The sequence below is a fragment of the Octodon degus genome, unplaced genomic scaffold, assembly GCF_000260255.1.
Source record: "Octodon degus isolate 3935 unplaced genomic scaffold, OctDeg1.0 scaffold00194, whole genome shotgun sequence".
Taxonomy (NCBI): domain Eukaryota; kingdom Metazoa; phylum Chordata; class Mammalia; order Rodentia; family Octodontidae; genus Octodon; species Octodon degus.
The window spans coordinates 1,335,274-1,350,570 of record NW_004524770.1 but is presented as its reverse complement, the minus strand read 5'-3'; the positions used below and the strand labels follow the sequence as shown (position 1 = coordinate 1,350,570).

The 15,297-nt window shown below is 53.2% G+C and overlaps 1 protein-coding gene across 5 annotated transcripts in view; it reads right to left on the bottom strand.

Moving 5' to 3' along the window:
- Window positions 1-2,297: 2,297 nt before the first annotated feature.
- The window catches only part of Dido1 (death inducer-obliterator 1), a 56,228-nt gene continuing 43,228 nt past the window's right edge, over window positions 2,298-15,297 (bottom strand). For 4 of the 5 annotated variants that reach the window (XM_023704288.1, XM_023704289.1, XM_004644160.2 and 1 more), the window contains exons 15-16: window positions 14,886-15,081; window positions 2,298-6,989 (exon numbers count right to left, since the gene is read on the bottom strand). In XM_023704288.1, the coding sequence (XP_023560056.1) occupies window positions 3,763-6,989; window positions 14,886-15,081 (3,423 nt within the window). In that variant the 3' untranslated portion in view covers window positions 2,298-3,762. Of the gene's footprint in view, window positions 6,990-11,324; window positions 14,061-14,885; window positions 15,082-15,297 lie in introns of those variants that run through there. The other variant, XM_023704290.1, reaches the window with a different exon arrangement.

The following is a 15,297-nucleotide window of genomic DNA, read 5'->3' as shown; positions in this document are numbered from 1 at the left end:
AGAAGGTCGAGTCCTGTTCTACGCAGAGCACTGAGTTCTTCTGGAGATGCACTTAGAGGGCAGCATCAGACCTCAGCGAGGTGGCCTGGGGGCAGTGCCTATACCTGCAGGACCCCAGGAGACTGACAGCAGTGCCAGGGGACCAGCTTTCTGCAGGAAGAACCTGCTTCTTTAATGCCCCTTCATCAGAGAGGACACTCAGCATACAAGTGTGAACACAATAATGCAATCATGGAAAATGTGCCTAAGAGTCATAAGAAACCAAGAAACATTTTAGCAGTCACCCTGGGCTGACGTGTGCTGACGTGCGCCGTGTTCCTAAAGACTAGGAAGGCACCTTGATCTGGTTCTTCGCAAACAGTGTGACTCCGAAGGTAGGAAACACAAGCACGGGACGTGGAGTCACTACTGCTGTTTAACGCGACCGGCATGGTCGCTGGACACTGTGTCCTGAGATCCGCAAAACACACAGACGCGGCTGAGGAAGCCACCCAGTCCCACCAGCGTGAGGCCTCCGCTCCCCACAGTCAGGCACCACTGGCCAGTGAGAGGACTCAAGCTCCCAGCGGCCCAGCACTGCAGAGGGCCCCTACAGCAGGAAGGAAGGTGTGTGGTAGACCTCAGGTGACACCAACAGCCAGAGACTGGAGGGAGACCAGGCTCTCCAAGGGCTCCACCGCTCCAGAGACTGACAAAATCACCCAGGCAGCCTGCGAACTGTCCCTTTCTGCTCTTTCAAGGCCTCTGGCCAATGGCAGACATGTCTGGTACCTTTGAGGGGAACCTGAGCAGCCCACAGGGCCGGTGTTCACCCCGACAGCCACATGAACCCTGCAATGGTCTCAGGACCTCCACGTGGCCTTGTTTCAAGTCCCTCGCCTCAGTCTCTATTTTAGGGCTCAGGCCTGAGCCAGTCTTGCTAGTATACCCCTGTAAACTCCCTTCCTGGAGGCTGCTTAACAGAATCACAAATTCCAAGCTGGTGAGAACAGCCCGCCGGCCGGACTAGCATGAACAAGGCCCGAGTGGTGCCATCCCCAGTCATGGAAAACAGACAAACCAAGAAGTCCTGACTTTAGAATATACTGCTCAGGGGAAACTAGAAATAAACATATTTCACAACATGAAGCATTTATAAAGGTAAAAATAAAAAGTTAGGGTTAGGGCTGGGGCATAAACTTGGCTGTATCTGGCCAGCCTCTCTACTACCGACGCTGCTGTCGGGGTCCGGCCGCACGGCGGTCGCAGGCTGACCCACCCAACGGCTCTGGAAAGCCAAGCGCACGCGGCACTCGCACGCACGCGGCGCGGCACGCAGGGGCGCGCGGGCACTCGCACGCTCGCGCAGGGCTGCGCGACGGCTGGAGCGAGGACCGCAGGTCTGGGAGGGAGCGAGCCGTCGGCCTGGGGGCTGGAAGAGGGCGATGCACAGGGCTTCCTGGGGCTTTGGGGATGGACGGAGTGAGACCAGGTAACGCAGGGAAGGTGAAGGGCTGAGTTAAAGGGAGCATACGGCATCTCTGCAGACTTGGGGGCAACAGGCACTCTGCACACCAAAGGCGGCTTCCGTGTTTTGCACCGGGGTGCGCCCAGGGACGCCTTGGCAGAACGTGCGGCAGCAGCTGGGAGGCAGGCCCTCGGACGTGGGAGCGCTCTTCATCGGCTGCGCGGCCTGCCTGAGCGGAGGGCACACGCCCAAGGTGGCTTCCAGGTCTGCGTCAGCGGTCTGTAGGTGGCTGGCTCCTCTTCCCAGTTCCCCAGGGCCCCTCCGCGTCGTCATCGCCGAGGGCCGATCTGCTGTTAGCTCAGTGGGGAAGAGGCCGCCAGAACCCAAGCCTGGGGTGGAAGCAGCCCGCCCAGCAGGGTCCCTCGCCGCCCCAGGCCTCGGGGACAGGGCTTGCGCGCCGCCGCCGACGGCCGGCCTGTGCTACCGCAGGGGCGCGGCTGCCCCTCCCGCCCGGAGGCTTCTCCGACGCGCGCTCCTTCCGAGGCAGAACTGGGCCAAGGCTTCGCTTTGGACGAGACTGATACACGGACGCCTGCTCCGCCGTCCGGGCTCGTCACCTCCTGCTCTAGCCCCGTGTGGCCATCAGGGACTTGCAGCTCTGTGGCTGCCCCATTGACAGCTCGCGCGGGTGCCCAGCCGCCTCCGGGCCACACGCGTCCCGTCACCGCCCACCCCTGCAGAGCTGGGGCTGGCCACAGGAGGGGGCCACGCCGCCGCGCGGGTGCTCGCGGGCCGCCCCACGCCCAGCCAGCGCACGTCTGAGGCGCGAGCGAAGACCTGAGACAAGAGCTCTCTGTAGATATTTATTCTGCTTCAAGTAACAAAATTTATGAAGCCCCGTGTCTTAATGTACAGTGATATAACACTCTGCAATACAAAATAACAATTTACAGAAATTCCTATCAAGTAACCCAAAGAAACACTTGATTTTTACATTTGTATATTTAAATTAGAAAAGTTTGCATTTTAACTTTTAAAAAAACCCTTTCCATCACGTTAGATGTTGGACTTTAATGTAGCTTAACCTACCAATGCTTGGTTTCTAACACCAAACACCCCAAATTTCTAATTTTTCAAGGTTTTCTCAACTCAAAACTCTGTGCTATAAAGTGAAAAATCTGTAGTGATGTACAATATAATGGAATAAAAGACTCCAAGAACAAATGAACCTCTCTATAATTTTATATCTGCAAAATTAAGTTTATGAAAATATAAAAAGAATTATCAAATTGTATTTGTACAGTCCAATAAGTTAACCAGGCTTTCTCTATTCCACATCAGAAGTACCCGAAAACACAAGACGACCGGCATAGCACCGCGCATCAGTGAGAACCTATTTTGTCATTTCCGAATAAATCACTCTTGTCCTGCTCAACTCTGTGCAAGTGTGCCTCCACTCCAGGGGCAAACTCGAACCGACCCCTGCGCGGGGCAGCCGCCCAGAGCGCGCGTCCAGGATCTTGGGGGGCTGCTCGCGGCAGGGGCCCCGCCCTCCTGAAGTACACTCGCGCGCTCTCTAAGCTGGTCAAATTGAAACATGTCGCAATAAATTATTTCAAATGCAACGATATCTGCTAGGCTAGGTGCTGCTTTGAACTGTTTTTGAAAAAATTCAAAACTAAGAAAAGTACTTTTGTCTCTGGATTGAAATTTACACCTAAATTTCTTCATGACGAAGCAAAGGCGAACCGTAGCTTCCAGGTTTCCTGCCACTGCGGGAGGGCTACTCAGACTGTCCTGCACAGCCGCAGCGCGCATCTGAGCTCACCCGCTGGTGTTGCCGCCGGCCGGCCAGGCCAGCCCTGGGGCAGCTCCGGACAGCGGGGCGGAGGAGGTGCTAGCGAAGGCTCGGCTCGGAGTCCCCCGAAACGCACTTAAAACTTACAACAGTCAGTTACTGGAAAGGATAACTATAATCTGAAAAAGCAATATGCTTCTGTAGGTATTTTCCCATTTCTGTAATTTTAAATGGAAATACTAAGTTCTGAAGTTTTTTTTGTTTTTTTTTAAAAAGCATCAGATAAAGATGTGAAATTTTGTAAGAAATCAGTATATACAAAATTACAGTAACTTTTGAAGTCCAGAATATGCTTTCCAGCATCTAAGTTCATCAGGGCTATTTCAAAAGCTCTTTGTGAAATATTTTACAAAGTAGGCTTTTTAAAAGCATCCCTGCCAGGCTGCACGTATCAATGAGGCCGGCCACCATGAAGCCGTTCTCCGCACGTCTGACACCACGGCCAGGCACGCGGCTTCTAGGCCTGGGCAGAGGCGCTGCCTGAATCCGAGGCCCTTGTGGCCTCCGGCTTCAGGTCCCGCGTACTCTCTTTGCTCTTGCTTCGGTCCTTGCGTTCACGGCCTCGCTCTCTGTCCCGGGCCCTCTCTCGGTCTCGGTCTCGGTCTCGGTCCCGGTCCCGGTCCCGACTCCTGGACCTCTCCCGGTCCCGCCTTCTGTCCCGATCCCGATTTCTGCTTCTCTCCCGGCTTCGGTCCCACTCCTTGGTCCGATCTACCTGCCGCTCTTTGTCCCTGCTCTTGTCCCACTCCCGGCTGCAGTCCTTCTCTCTGTGTCTATCCCACTCCCTGCTCCTCTCCCAGTCTCTCTCCCGACTCCAGTTCCTGCCTCGGTCTCTGTCCCGCCTCCTGTCCTCAAATGCCCGGACCTGCCGACTCTCAGGCCCCTGGGCTTCTGGCTCCTCCAGCGACTTCTCTTTGGGCCCAGCTTCAAACCGGTCTCTCTGCCGCCCTTCGAAAGTCTGATTCCTGTACTCGTGGCCCTTGCCCTCTCGGAAGTCAGCCGCCATGGGCCACTGTCCGTCGGTCTCAGGGCCCTGTCCAGACGAAGCGCTGGAAGGCAGAGCTGTGGCTGGACCAGGCTCATCCCATCGGTCCTTCCGGTGCTGTGGGGGGTGGCTAGGGAGCTCCAGAAGGGGCCTGGGGGACGGCTTCATTGCCTGTGGGGATGGGCCTGGAAAGTGAAATCGGGAAGGTGTCTGCTCATTTTTCTCAGAAAAAGGTGCAGAGACCCTTGGTCCCCCATATGGCATGGGTGCGGGTGTCCTCGGACCTGCAAACCTAGGTGGTGAGTTTACCCTCTGCTCTTCAAACTGCTGAGGCTGAAGGCCCCGGGGGCCTGGCATGAAACCTGGGGCCTGGCCTCTGGGTCCATCAAATTGACTGGGATGGGGCCCCCGAGGGCCCACAAAATGGCCAGGGGGCGGCCCTCTCTGGCCACCAAACTGAGCAGGTGGGGGTCCTCCTCGGGCACCTTTCAGCTGAGTCAGGAGAGGCCGTCTTTGGCCTCCAAACTGGAAAGGTGCAGCACCCCTGCTCCCCATGAACTGAGCCTGCTCTGGCCCTTCACACTGAGCAGGGGCCCCTGTCATATCGCTGTACAGGGTGTCCTGGAATTCCCTTTTCTCCCCATGGGGGTCTTTGTGTTCTTCAAATTGGGTTGGTGTTCCTCCTCTGGGCCCAAGGTAAGAGGGTGAGGGCCCCCTATTGTCCCCATATGGCGGTCCATGTTGCCCCAGAAATAAGGAAGGGATGGGTGCCTTGGGGGCCCCAAATCTGGTGGGTGGAGGTGCTCTTGGCCCATCGTTGTTAGGAACCCCATTATCTTCTGGAAATGAAGGGACCGGTCCCCTAGGTCCTGGAAAATTGGGGCCATGAAGTCCAGACACACCGAAGGAACGAGGAACTGGTTCACGCTGGCCTGGAAACTGGGACTGAGGGGCTCCTCCTTTTTGTCCAGCCTGTGGGTACAGGGCAGTGCCTTCACCAGGCCTGGACAGTGGCTCTCTGTCACCCTCTGCATCAGTGGCCGGGCTATCACTCTTTCCAGCACACTGAGTGTTTCTCGGGTCCTCATACAGAGATGGGCAAAGAGATTTTTCCTGAGAAGTAAATACCAGACCTGAGAAAGGCTCTCTTCCTCCAGTAGGATTGAAATTCTGCACATCGTTCTGCAGAGTGAAGCCAGGCTGAAAGGCAGTGCTTGGGGGTGTGGGCAGCAGCACCCTCCGAGGTGGTCGGGCCGTGTTGTCTCCAGCCGTGGGGGGATGCACGCTCTCTAGGGGCTGCGGAGCAGAGGTTCCAGGCTGCTCGCATCCCTGGCTGTCCTGCTTGGGTGCCAGTGCAGTCTTTTCGCCTGAACCCCAAGGCACTGGCATTAACGGCTTTGACTCCTGGGCTGCCACAGGAACCTGCACTGCTGGGGCCCCACCAGGTGCCTCCCTGGTAGGCAGAGTACCCTGCACTCCCAAGACATTGCCTGCCGGAGGCCTGGAGAGGGGCTCACTCTCGCTGCTCTCTGCTAGGCGCCTGGCCTGCCTAGGGTCTCTACTCTGTCTGCAGTCTGAGTTTTGGCTTGTCCCTGGGGCTCCCTGATTCTGGTCTGGTGCTTGCTGCTCCTGGGGGAACAGCTCTGCCTTGGCCAGTGATGGCTTGGGGGGCGGTGACATCAGTGCATCCGACACAGAGAAGTGGGCCATGGAGACCCCCACAGCGGCTCTCTGCTGCCTAAGAGCTTCCTCTTGCTCCTCCAGCTGTCTCTTCTGCTCCTCAATTTGTTTGTTGAGCTCCTCCAGCATTTTCTGCTGTTCCACCAAAGAGGGGGTTGGGACATCTGCGGCACACTCTGGAGGCCGCTCGGTGGAGCTGCTCCTCAAGTCTGCACACATCCTGTTGGGCAGGTCATCGATGGTCACTTTGGCTTCCTCTAAAATGGTCTCATCTTCGGGGTCGTAGGCCACCTCCTCCCTCTCAGCCATGTCCGGAGCCTTGTCCACATCCTGACATAGCCTTGCCTCTGGCAGAGGAGGGCCAAAGGCCCGCTCGGGGTCATACTCCTCCTCAGGGTCATAGGGCCTGTCATCTTCCTCCTCCTCCACAGCCTTATCCTTTGAAAACTGACCGAACTGTTGAACGATGGGATCCAACAAAGGGGCAGCTGACACACCCTCCTCACCCTTGTTTTTGGGGTCCTGCTGGGAGGCTACAGTGGGTCCAGCAGGGTCTTTGGCACGTGGGTCAAATGCTTTCTTCTTTCCAAAGAGAGTCTGCAGAATGTGTTCCAGGGGGGTGGCCGTTTTTGAAGCTGATGAAGTGACAGGTGAAGCTGAGGCTGCCATGGTAACTGTGGCTGTGGAGGCAGGAGCAGCAACCCCGCTGGTGGCCACTGGTGTGAGTGAGGGCAGGGTCTTCAACACTGCAGGCTCAGGCAGGGGGGGCGGGGGAGGAGGAGACCCAGGGGGCGTGGTGCCTACAGCCGTGTCTGCAGGGTACAGCTGGTACTTGGGGGGCTTCCTCTCGGCCTGGGAGGCTGCTGTGACCTTGGGACAGACTGGAACCTCCATTTCTTCTTGCTGAAGGCGGGCCCGCTTCTCCTCTGTCTTGTCCAACTCTCCAGCATTTGAAGGACGCTTTATTTTCTGACAGATGACTAACCCAAGGATTATATTTGGTCGCGGTGACTCAAGACCTAAAAACAAAAAAACAAAGCATTTGTGTTTTAGAATCTGAATTGTTTTTATCCTCCACATATAAATTTTATCCAGAACTGTCATGAGGAATATTTAACAGATGGATGAAGAGATTTCGGGTCAGAATAAAATGGTGCTTGACAAGACAGGATGATTTTTGTCCCAGACTAGCAGCACACCTGTCTGGTCCTGACAGCAGGCCAGCTGCACCCCTAACCAGAGAATACAAAGGACTGAGCACTTAAGTAAGTTCTTCCCATCACCAGGGATTATGTTCCATGTTTTTAAATGTATAGCGCTACTGCGGTAGTTCAGAGCACAGGGAAGCTCGTGGGCAAACGCCACTGTTTGCAGAGGTCACAAGGCTGCATGCACTACAGCTTTAACTTTTTTATGTATGTGGTGCAGGGTCCCACTACGCAGCTTGGACTTGTAGTGATCCTCCTGTTTTCAGCCTCCCCAGTGCTGGGATTACAGGTGTGTGCCCCCATGCCCGTTCTCAGTGGCTGGCTCAGTGCACGGGGTGTGAGGCAGGCGCAGCATGTGGTGTGGGGGGATCCAACCCCTGTCCCTGTGCTTGCCTAAGCAGGCACATAGCCCGCTGAGCTATCTTGCCTGTCCTTGAGGGTTTTTTCTTTTTCATACATATACTACCTATTCAATTTATTAAAAATTGTAGCAAACATAATAAACTAGTGCTCCAAATGTATGCTGCTCACGTGGAAGACATTACAAGAGAAGACACAAGAGACTGCCTTGCAATCGAGTACACAGTCCTTCTACAGATGTGGACAAAGAAAAGGACAGATCCAGATGTCTAAAGAACAGCTCACTGTGCACATCTTGTTTACACTTTTGTACGCTGTCTCAGTACAAATGGCTGTCTTGGAGTTTAAATGTTAATTTTTGCAGTACTGAGAATTGAACCCAGGAACTCTTATGTACAAGGCAAGCGTTCTACTACCAAGCTGCATCCCCAGCCCTGTACTGGGACATTTTAAACAAAATCTGACCTGGCCTTATTTGTCCCTTGGTATCAGGAGGTGAACAATCATTTTTGCTTTAAGTCAAGGCTTGCAACACACAAGCAAAGCTAAACATACTAAGTAAAAGCTGCAAAAACTAAAATGAATCTGTCAGAATTATAATGGGAAAAAGAAAGCTGTTTGAAAGGCTAATTTAGGTTAAGAAGAAAATTTAGTGAACATTAACTCAGGAAGAACTACCCAATGCTCAAGTCTACCTCAGTATACAGAACTGTGCTTACGTGAAACACAAAGATGTCAGAAGCAGGCAGCAAAGAGCACATCACAGGAGGAAACAAGACATGGGGGGTCTGGAGCAGAGTTCACTAGAGATAAATGGGACTATTCTAAACATTGTAGGCTGTGGTTACTCAGACCAGGAATACTCCGCTTACAAAAAGGATCCCCCGACCACCGTACTCATAAATACACCTAGACTAAAAGAGGAACAAAATATCCACGTCACAAAATAGTTGACAAACACAGGACACAATGATACAGAAGGAACAGAATGCGACTTTCAATAGCATGGACGTCTCTAAAATTCAACTGTATATTCAACGTTCAGGTAATTTAGTATTACCATGGTGGACAAACGTATTCGTAGTGCCTTTTCCTTGCAATTAAACCAATGCTAAACGCAGAGCAAAGCTGCACATGCCCATAAAGCCAGCACTTGGGAGGTTGAGGCAGGCCAGCCTGGACTACACAGCAAGACCCTGTCTCACAAAATACTATGGATTTTCTTCCTGTTGTGACTTTAAAGATGGACATTAATCATTTCAACAGTTATCTTTGGATGCTATTATGTAGTTGGAACTGTGTGTGTTTAATCTTCTTAATCCCAAGAAGAGACTTAGCCAGCCAGAGCACACGATGGGGTCCAGCCTCTCCCGCCCACGAGCACAGTGTATGCTCTTTGTGAGGGGCTCTTACAGGGTCTGCTGCTTCCTGGGCTGGAATGCAGGAGCCAGCTGAGCCCCCACTGTCATGTAAGGAGGACCTTCCCAGGCTCTTTCCACTAGGGAAAAGGGATCGGCTTCAGAAGAAAAGTCGAGCAAAGGAGCACAAAAACTCCAAAGGCTGGCACACCACACTGAACACCATGTGTAGATTTCCCCCCCCCCACCCCCCCGCACAGATGATGTGAAATGCAACCTACAAAGTTTATTTTCCAGTAACAACAAACAAAAGGTATTTTAATTTAAAACACTACTTTCACTAATAGGTATTTACTACTACATTCAACTGCATAGTTTGGGGGTACGTTTAGTTGTTAAACTGGCTGTTATAGCCTTCTGGAACAAAGGTCTGTTTAAAATGACCAGAAGACTTGCAGAGAAGGTTGGAGTCCCAAGCAACCACAATTTAGAGCCTCAAGCTGAGATGCTAATGGAGGCCGGGCTCTAAAACCTGACACCAGCAGCGGACAGACAGGCACTGCTGGCTGAGGTGGGAGGGGAGGAGACTGGACAGCGAGGTGGGGCCTGCGCGGGGACACCAGGGCCGAGCAGCGCCACACTTCTGCCCTCAGCTCCAGTCCAGGGTGCTGCCTTGCTCCTCGGAAAGCTCCACGGCAGACTTCTGTCAGGGTTCCTGGTGCAAACGGAGTCCCGGGGCATTCATGAGCACGTGAAGACAGCTCACTGTGTGAAGCCCAGAAGACAAGCTCTGCCTCAGAGCACTCCCCTGTAACTGAGGTTTGGAGCGACCCAGTGGCTTCCTGGGAGAAATCCCGAGTCCTAGCCCAGGAAAACTCTCTAGACTGCATGAGCCCTGCAGTCACGTCCTCACAAGGCAAATGTTCCATTACTTCCTATTTCCACTGGCACTGAGCAGTGCAGGCATTTACAGTCTGCTGCTGGTCGTCTGCTATGCTGCCGCCTCCTGACCATCCCATCCACAGTGCACGGCTGATCAAGCTCCAGAGGCCAGTGCACCCCGATTTCCCACTAAGGTTCCTCAAGATTCTGAATTCAACCTGGGCTGTCCCGTGTAACAGATACCCCAATTCTGAAGGACACCCTCAATAGCTGACTTGGGGTCTGATGTCACTGTGGGCTGCAGGAATATCTGAAATGGAACAAGCACCATGGAGCAGCTTCTATGTAAGAAATAATACAACTCACTTATCAATCATCCTGGAAGCATCTTCAGTGAAAAAAAGGAATGTGTTTGAAGATGCTCCACACTGCCCCAAGAAAGGTGTCAGGCAACAAAATGTCAAACCTGGTCAGAGGGTGCCTTACACCTGGGGGAGGAGGAGTCGAGGCCCGTATTTCTCAGGGCTCACTTTATAGGCTTGTCCCACTTGGACAGCTGCCATAGAAGAGTGCTAACCCCTGGGGCATGTGGTGCACCTCCCTGGCTGCAGCAGAGATGGCGAGTGTGGACGCTGGCGGTGAAGGCCAGTCCAGCCTGGCTACTGCATGTTACCAATTCATCTTGAGGGCTACTGTGAGGTCTGCAAGTAACAGAGCAGGTAAAAAGCAGCAACTAGGTGTGGGGACACTGAGCAGCGGTTGCGTTAGCATGTGCGCTCCTCCATTTCCTGAGGGGATTTGACGGTGTGGTAGGACTGTTCCTTCAGAATATAGCAAGTATGCAAATATGCCTATATTAGACACCACATCTGTCACCCTTGAGTCTGCAGGGTGTAAGGGTCTAGTCCCAGACACAGTGGCCTTAGGCCAGACATGCAGGAAACAGAAACCAGGGACAAGGGGTGTGGCTGGAAAGGTGTCTGCCAATTCATCTCTTGGGACAGGACCAAAAACTAAGGCCTATTTCCAGATGAGTCAGCAACGATTTGTGAGAATGATGTGGCCAGGAAAGAAGGTCCTGTTCCTACAGACGCTGAGCAGTGGGCACTCTACGAGCCCCGAGCATCCATGTGAGCTAGTCATTAAGATGACAGCCCTTAGATCCAGATCTGCCAAAAGAAAACATTCACACTTGCTGGAACACAAGTTCTGTGGAGGTTAATAAACAACAGTTCCTAAGTATGAATTGGAGAGACTCGCCAAGTATGGTGAGGGCTCTATGCTTTTCCCAATGTACCAGGCACACACATGCACTCCCAGAGAGAGCCCTCCTTCTTTTCCACTCTGAATTCCTAAGGCCTGTAAAAGCCCCTGGACCAGTGCATGTTGCAGGTAGGAGGCACTGTCCTTGCAGGTACCAGTGCAGGAGCCTCCTGCAGGAGGCCAGCCCACGGCACTCTGCACTGCCAGAAGCAGATTATCCCAGCTCAGAAGCAGCAAAGGTGGCCAGGAACTACCAGAGGGTGCAAGTCAAACAAACAGTGACCAGTTTCCATGTAACATTTTTATTGATTTAGAGCAAGAAATTAGTACATTTCATTCAACACTATATTCTGACTTTGATTACAATTTCTGGGTAAAACTGCTGATACAAACACATGAAAAATGAAGATGTGCTTACCTGTCAATATGTGAAGGCACAGTATTTTCCAGCTAATTAAGAAGCAGTTAAAAGCAAACACAAAAGACACTGTGCACTCTCACACTTCCCAGGCTGGCTTCTCACAGGAGGCCAGTGATCAGCCCCTTCCCTTAGGAGTGCTCAAGAAGGGTTGCCTGCCTTCAGTGTGGACTGCTCAGCCAGACATGCGAATCAAGACCTAGTCCCACTGGTTCTCAGGCGAGACCACAGGCCCCTGCTGAGTGCCAGGTGGGCATCTTGGCCTCAGGCCCAACGCTGTGAGGGCCACAGATAATCGATGAGGTCACTGTTGCCCTGACTCCTTTTGCTCCCGTGATTGAGGCCCTACACCTGCAGACTCTGAGACCTCAAGTCCCTTCAATGTATCCTGTCCATGGCCCTAAGGTCCCAGCTCAACTGAGGGCTAAGTGGAGGATTCACAGCTGAATTAGAGGAGCTCCGGTTTTCTTTTGGGATTGTGATGACATAACTAACGCTGTCACTGACAGAATGAGACTGGCCCTTCTTTCTGTGCACATCACTGATTCGAGCAGAGACCATTTCTAGAGGTGCTCAGCAGGCTCTGGATGTGCTCTGAGCCATTGTGTGAACCACGTGTGGCAGGAGAGAAGGTCTATATGGGAGGAGGTCTGCATGACGTTTGCCAAAGTGCGGACAATCAAGAGGGAGCCGATGGGCAGACTGCCTCAGGTATCCCGTGAGGGCACTGCCTGGGCACCTGCGGGGTCTCTGTGGGCTTCTCCAGGAACAGCTGAGGGAGGGTCCTGTGCTGCCAGAATCTCCTGTGGCCTGAGGCACATGGATAAGTGTGGTGACTGCTGTCCCTATCCTGACCCTCTAGCACATCCTCCCCTGGACTAACTCGTGCCAGTTGCTGGCATAGGTCACAGGCTCCGGTGTGGAAGCTCACATGGCCTTCAGAATTGTGCTTCTTGCATCCCACAGAACACAAGGGCAGCAGCCTTAACGCCCAGGAAAAAGCTCTAGGTGGATGCGAATTTGTAGAGCCCCTTCCTACTGCTTCTAGGCGTGCACTGTGGGCAAGGAACACCACAGGCAGCTCAAAGACCCTAGTTTGCTGTGTGGCAGCTGCTGAGACAGGACGAGGTGAGCTGCGGGGGTGTGGGCACCACCTTCTGACGGGGCCTGAGCCACCCCATGTGTTCTGCTGAGACTGGGCTCTGTGAGGGCAGAAGCCCTGAGCTGGGAGGCAGGTTTCAGCTCAGACATGCACGTACACACGCACGCACGCACGCACACACAACCCTAGAAAATGCCAAGCTATCAGTACATAAGGTATCCTAACCGTGAGCTTACCTACTGCCTGTGTGTGTGTGTGTGTGTGTGTGTGTGTGTGTGTGTGAATAACACACATTTTGATGTCCACAGTGGTGTGAAGAGAATAAAATAAAAATCATATAGTGAGGTCAAGCTGAATTTTGTTTTTCAAAACTTGTGGCAATATTTCATTACCTTTCTAAAAACCACGCTTTTTTAAAAAATGAATAACAGCTGTTATTTACTGTAGATGGAAAGCTGTCCTTTCAGGGCCCCTTTTCAGGCAGGGTCACGGCTTCAGAAGGGGCCTCAGTATGAGTGTGACGCCTGCTTCGCCATCACTGAGTGTGAATCTGGGTGATCAGCACCCATCACACAGGGGTGCGGTGAGCCCCACCCGCCTAACCAACCCGACAGCTTCACACCGGGGGCTGGGCCTCAGGGGCCTCCCTCCACCTTTTCACTGGCCTCTGTGGAGGGCCCCACCCCCGCCCCACCTCAGGCACACTCAGTGCCTCTGGTGAGTCCTCCTCCAGCACGTGCTGGTGGGCGACTGTGCCAAGGGGCCTGAGTAAGGATGCCATGCTGTCTTAATCACCCCACACGAGGAGGCCCAGGAGCTAACAGTTTTTGAAGGAGTGGGCTTCTCCACCCTCGGGAGGTGCTTACGGCAGCACAGCACTCTGCCTACCCGTGAGCCCCCTTGCAACTGACTGGAAGCTCACTGCCCGGGGCTCTGCGTCTTGATCTTCACCTTCAGGACAGCTGGGCTTCTCTGGTCCCTCAATATGAAGATGCTCTCTCCCTACAGCTGCCGCCTCGCACCCCCCGGGCCCCACGAGGCAGGACACCTTCACCTCCACCTCCAGGTTAATTTGAAAGGCCATCCTGAAGCACCTGCAGAGTGTGCTTGCACTGGTATTAAAAGTAACGTAATTCGTCATGTCACTTACTAAAGTAACACCAACCAACACCTTTGGGTGACATAATTCCAAAGAGGCTGAAGTGAGCCCAGGGTGGCAGTAATGACAGCTCCTCAGGATCAGGCCTGTAACTGGGGCGATGAGCGCTCATTCCCACAAGGTGACTGTGTGCTTAGGGACAGCATGGGTGGCACATGGGGTTCCAAGAGCTCTACGTGGCTTCAGTCAGAGCTTCTGCCGAGGCTCGGTGACAGGAACCAACGTGCTGGGTCTAGGCTGCACCTGAATGCTCCCAGACATAGCAGGCGCTGCTACAGGAGAGCACTGGAAAGCGCACTCGGCACGTGACAGACACATCAGCTCTGCAGTAAGACCGATCCTGAGGACGCCACGACCAGGGAGACACACATCAGGCACCCAGCTTCAATTCCCTACGGGAGCCACATCACCCTCATCCACGGGGCTACGCACAGCTCCACGGCAGTGATGGACCAGAACCATCTTGGAATCACCTCAAATGAGGAAAATTCTGGATTTTTTGAGGTTAATTGATAAATCACTCTTTAAACATGTTACTTTCTAAGAAAAAGCAAACACAAAGTAGTTTGCCCAAGATGTAAGAACTTATGAAAACTTTATCTGTGGTTCTCAGAGTAATTCTTTCTTTCTTTTTGGCAGGACCAGGACTGCACTCAGGCCCTTGGGCTTGCCAGGCAAGCGCTTATTCTACTGAGCCGTCTCCCCGGCCCTCACAGTAATTTTTCCAAGTAGTGCTTTTCCACTTCCTGTCCCCGGGAATCGGTTTCTAAGAGGGCGCAGCGGGAGCACCCTGCCCTGACCGTCCACCTGGGCTACAGGGTGGGCAGAAGCCAGGCGAGCAACTGCTTCCTCTCCCCCAGGCTGCTGGAGGAGAGAAAGGACACAGATCCGAGGCTGAGCGGGAGCAGTCAGCCTTCCCACTCCCTAGACCTTCTGAAAACAACTCTGCTGACTGCTGCCCTTGTACAACTCTACCTCCCCATCAGAGGACAGGATCCCTCCCGTTGCATACTGTTTCCTGTGCACCCCTAATTCTGCCCACTGGGATGTCTGGGTTTGGTGGAGGCACATCTGCCTTGTGACATCTCAGCAGGACTTTATGTCAGTGGGGAGGATATACAGGGACCAGATGTGCCTAATGACCTCCCAGAAGGTGGGCACTTACCTGGTCCCTCAAAGGGCAAGAGTTTAGGTGGCACAGGGTCCTTAGCACTCAGTGGAATCAAGTAGAGGTCCTTGACATGCCTGTTGTTATTAGCTACAACCCCAAAGCGGCCTCGGCTGCTAAAATAGGAGTAGAGAGAAATGTAGGCGACCTCTTCCTCTTCTGTTGCTGGGTGAAAGCGAATCAGACAGAGCTCCTGCAAGACAAGAGCACAGGGTGGAATCTTCACCAGCTGCCCCAGTCCAAGCACCCATAAAGGTATTCCTAAATTTAATATGCAGATCCCAAAACAGGAGGCTTTAGCAGTGCTGGCTGATGTTCTCAGTCCCCTGGTCCAGTATGGGAAAACAAAGGCTCAAGCTTCAGACTGCCAGAATGAACTCACTTGCAGCACTGGGGGCACTTTAACTTT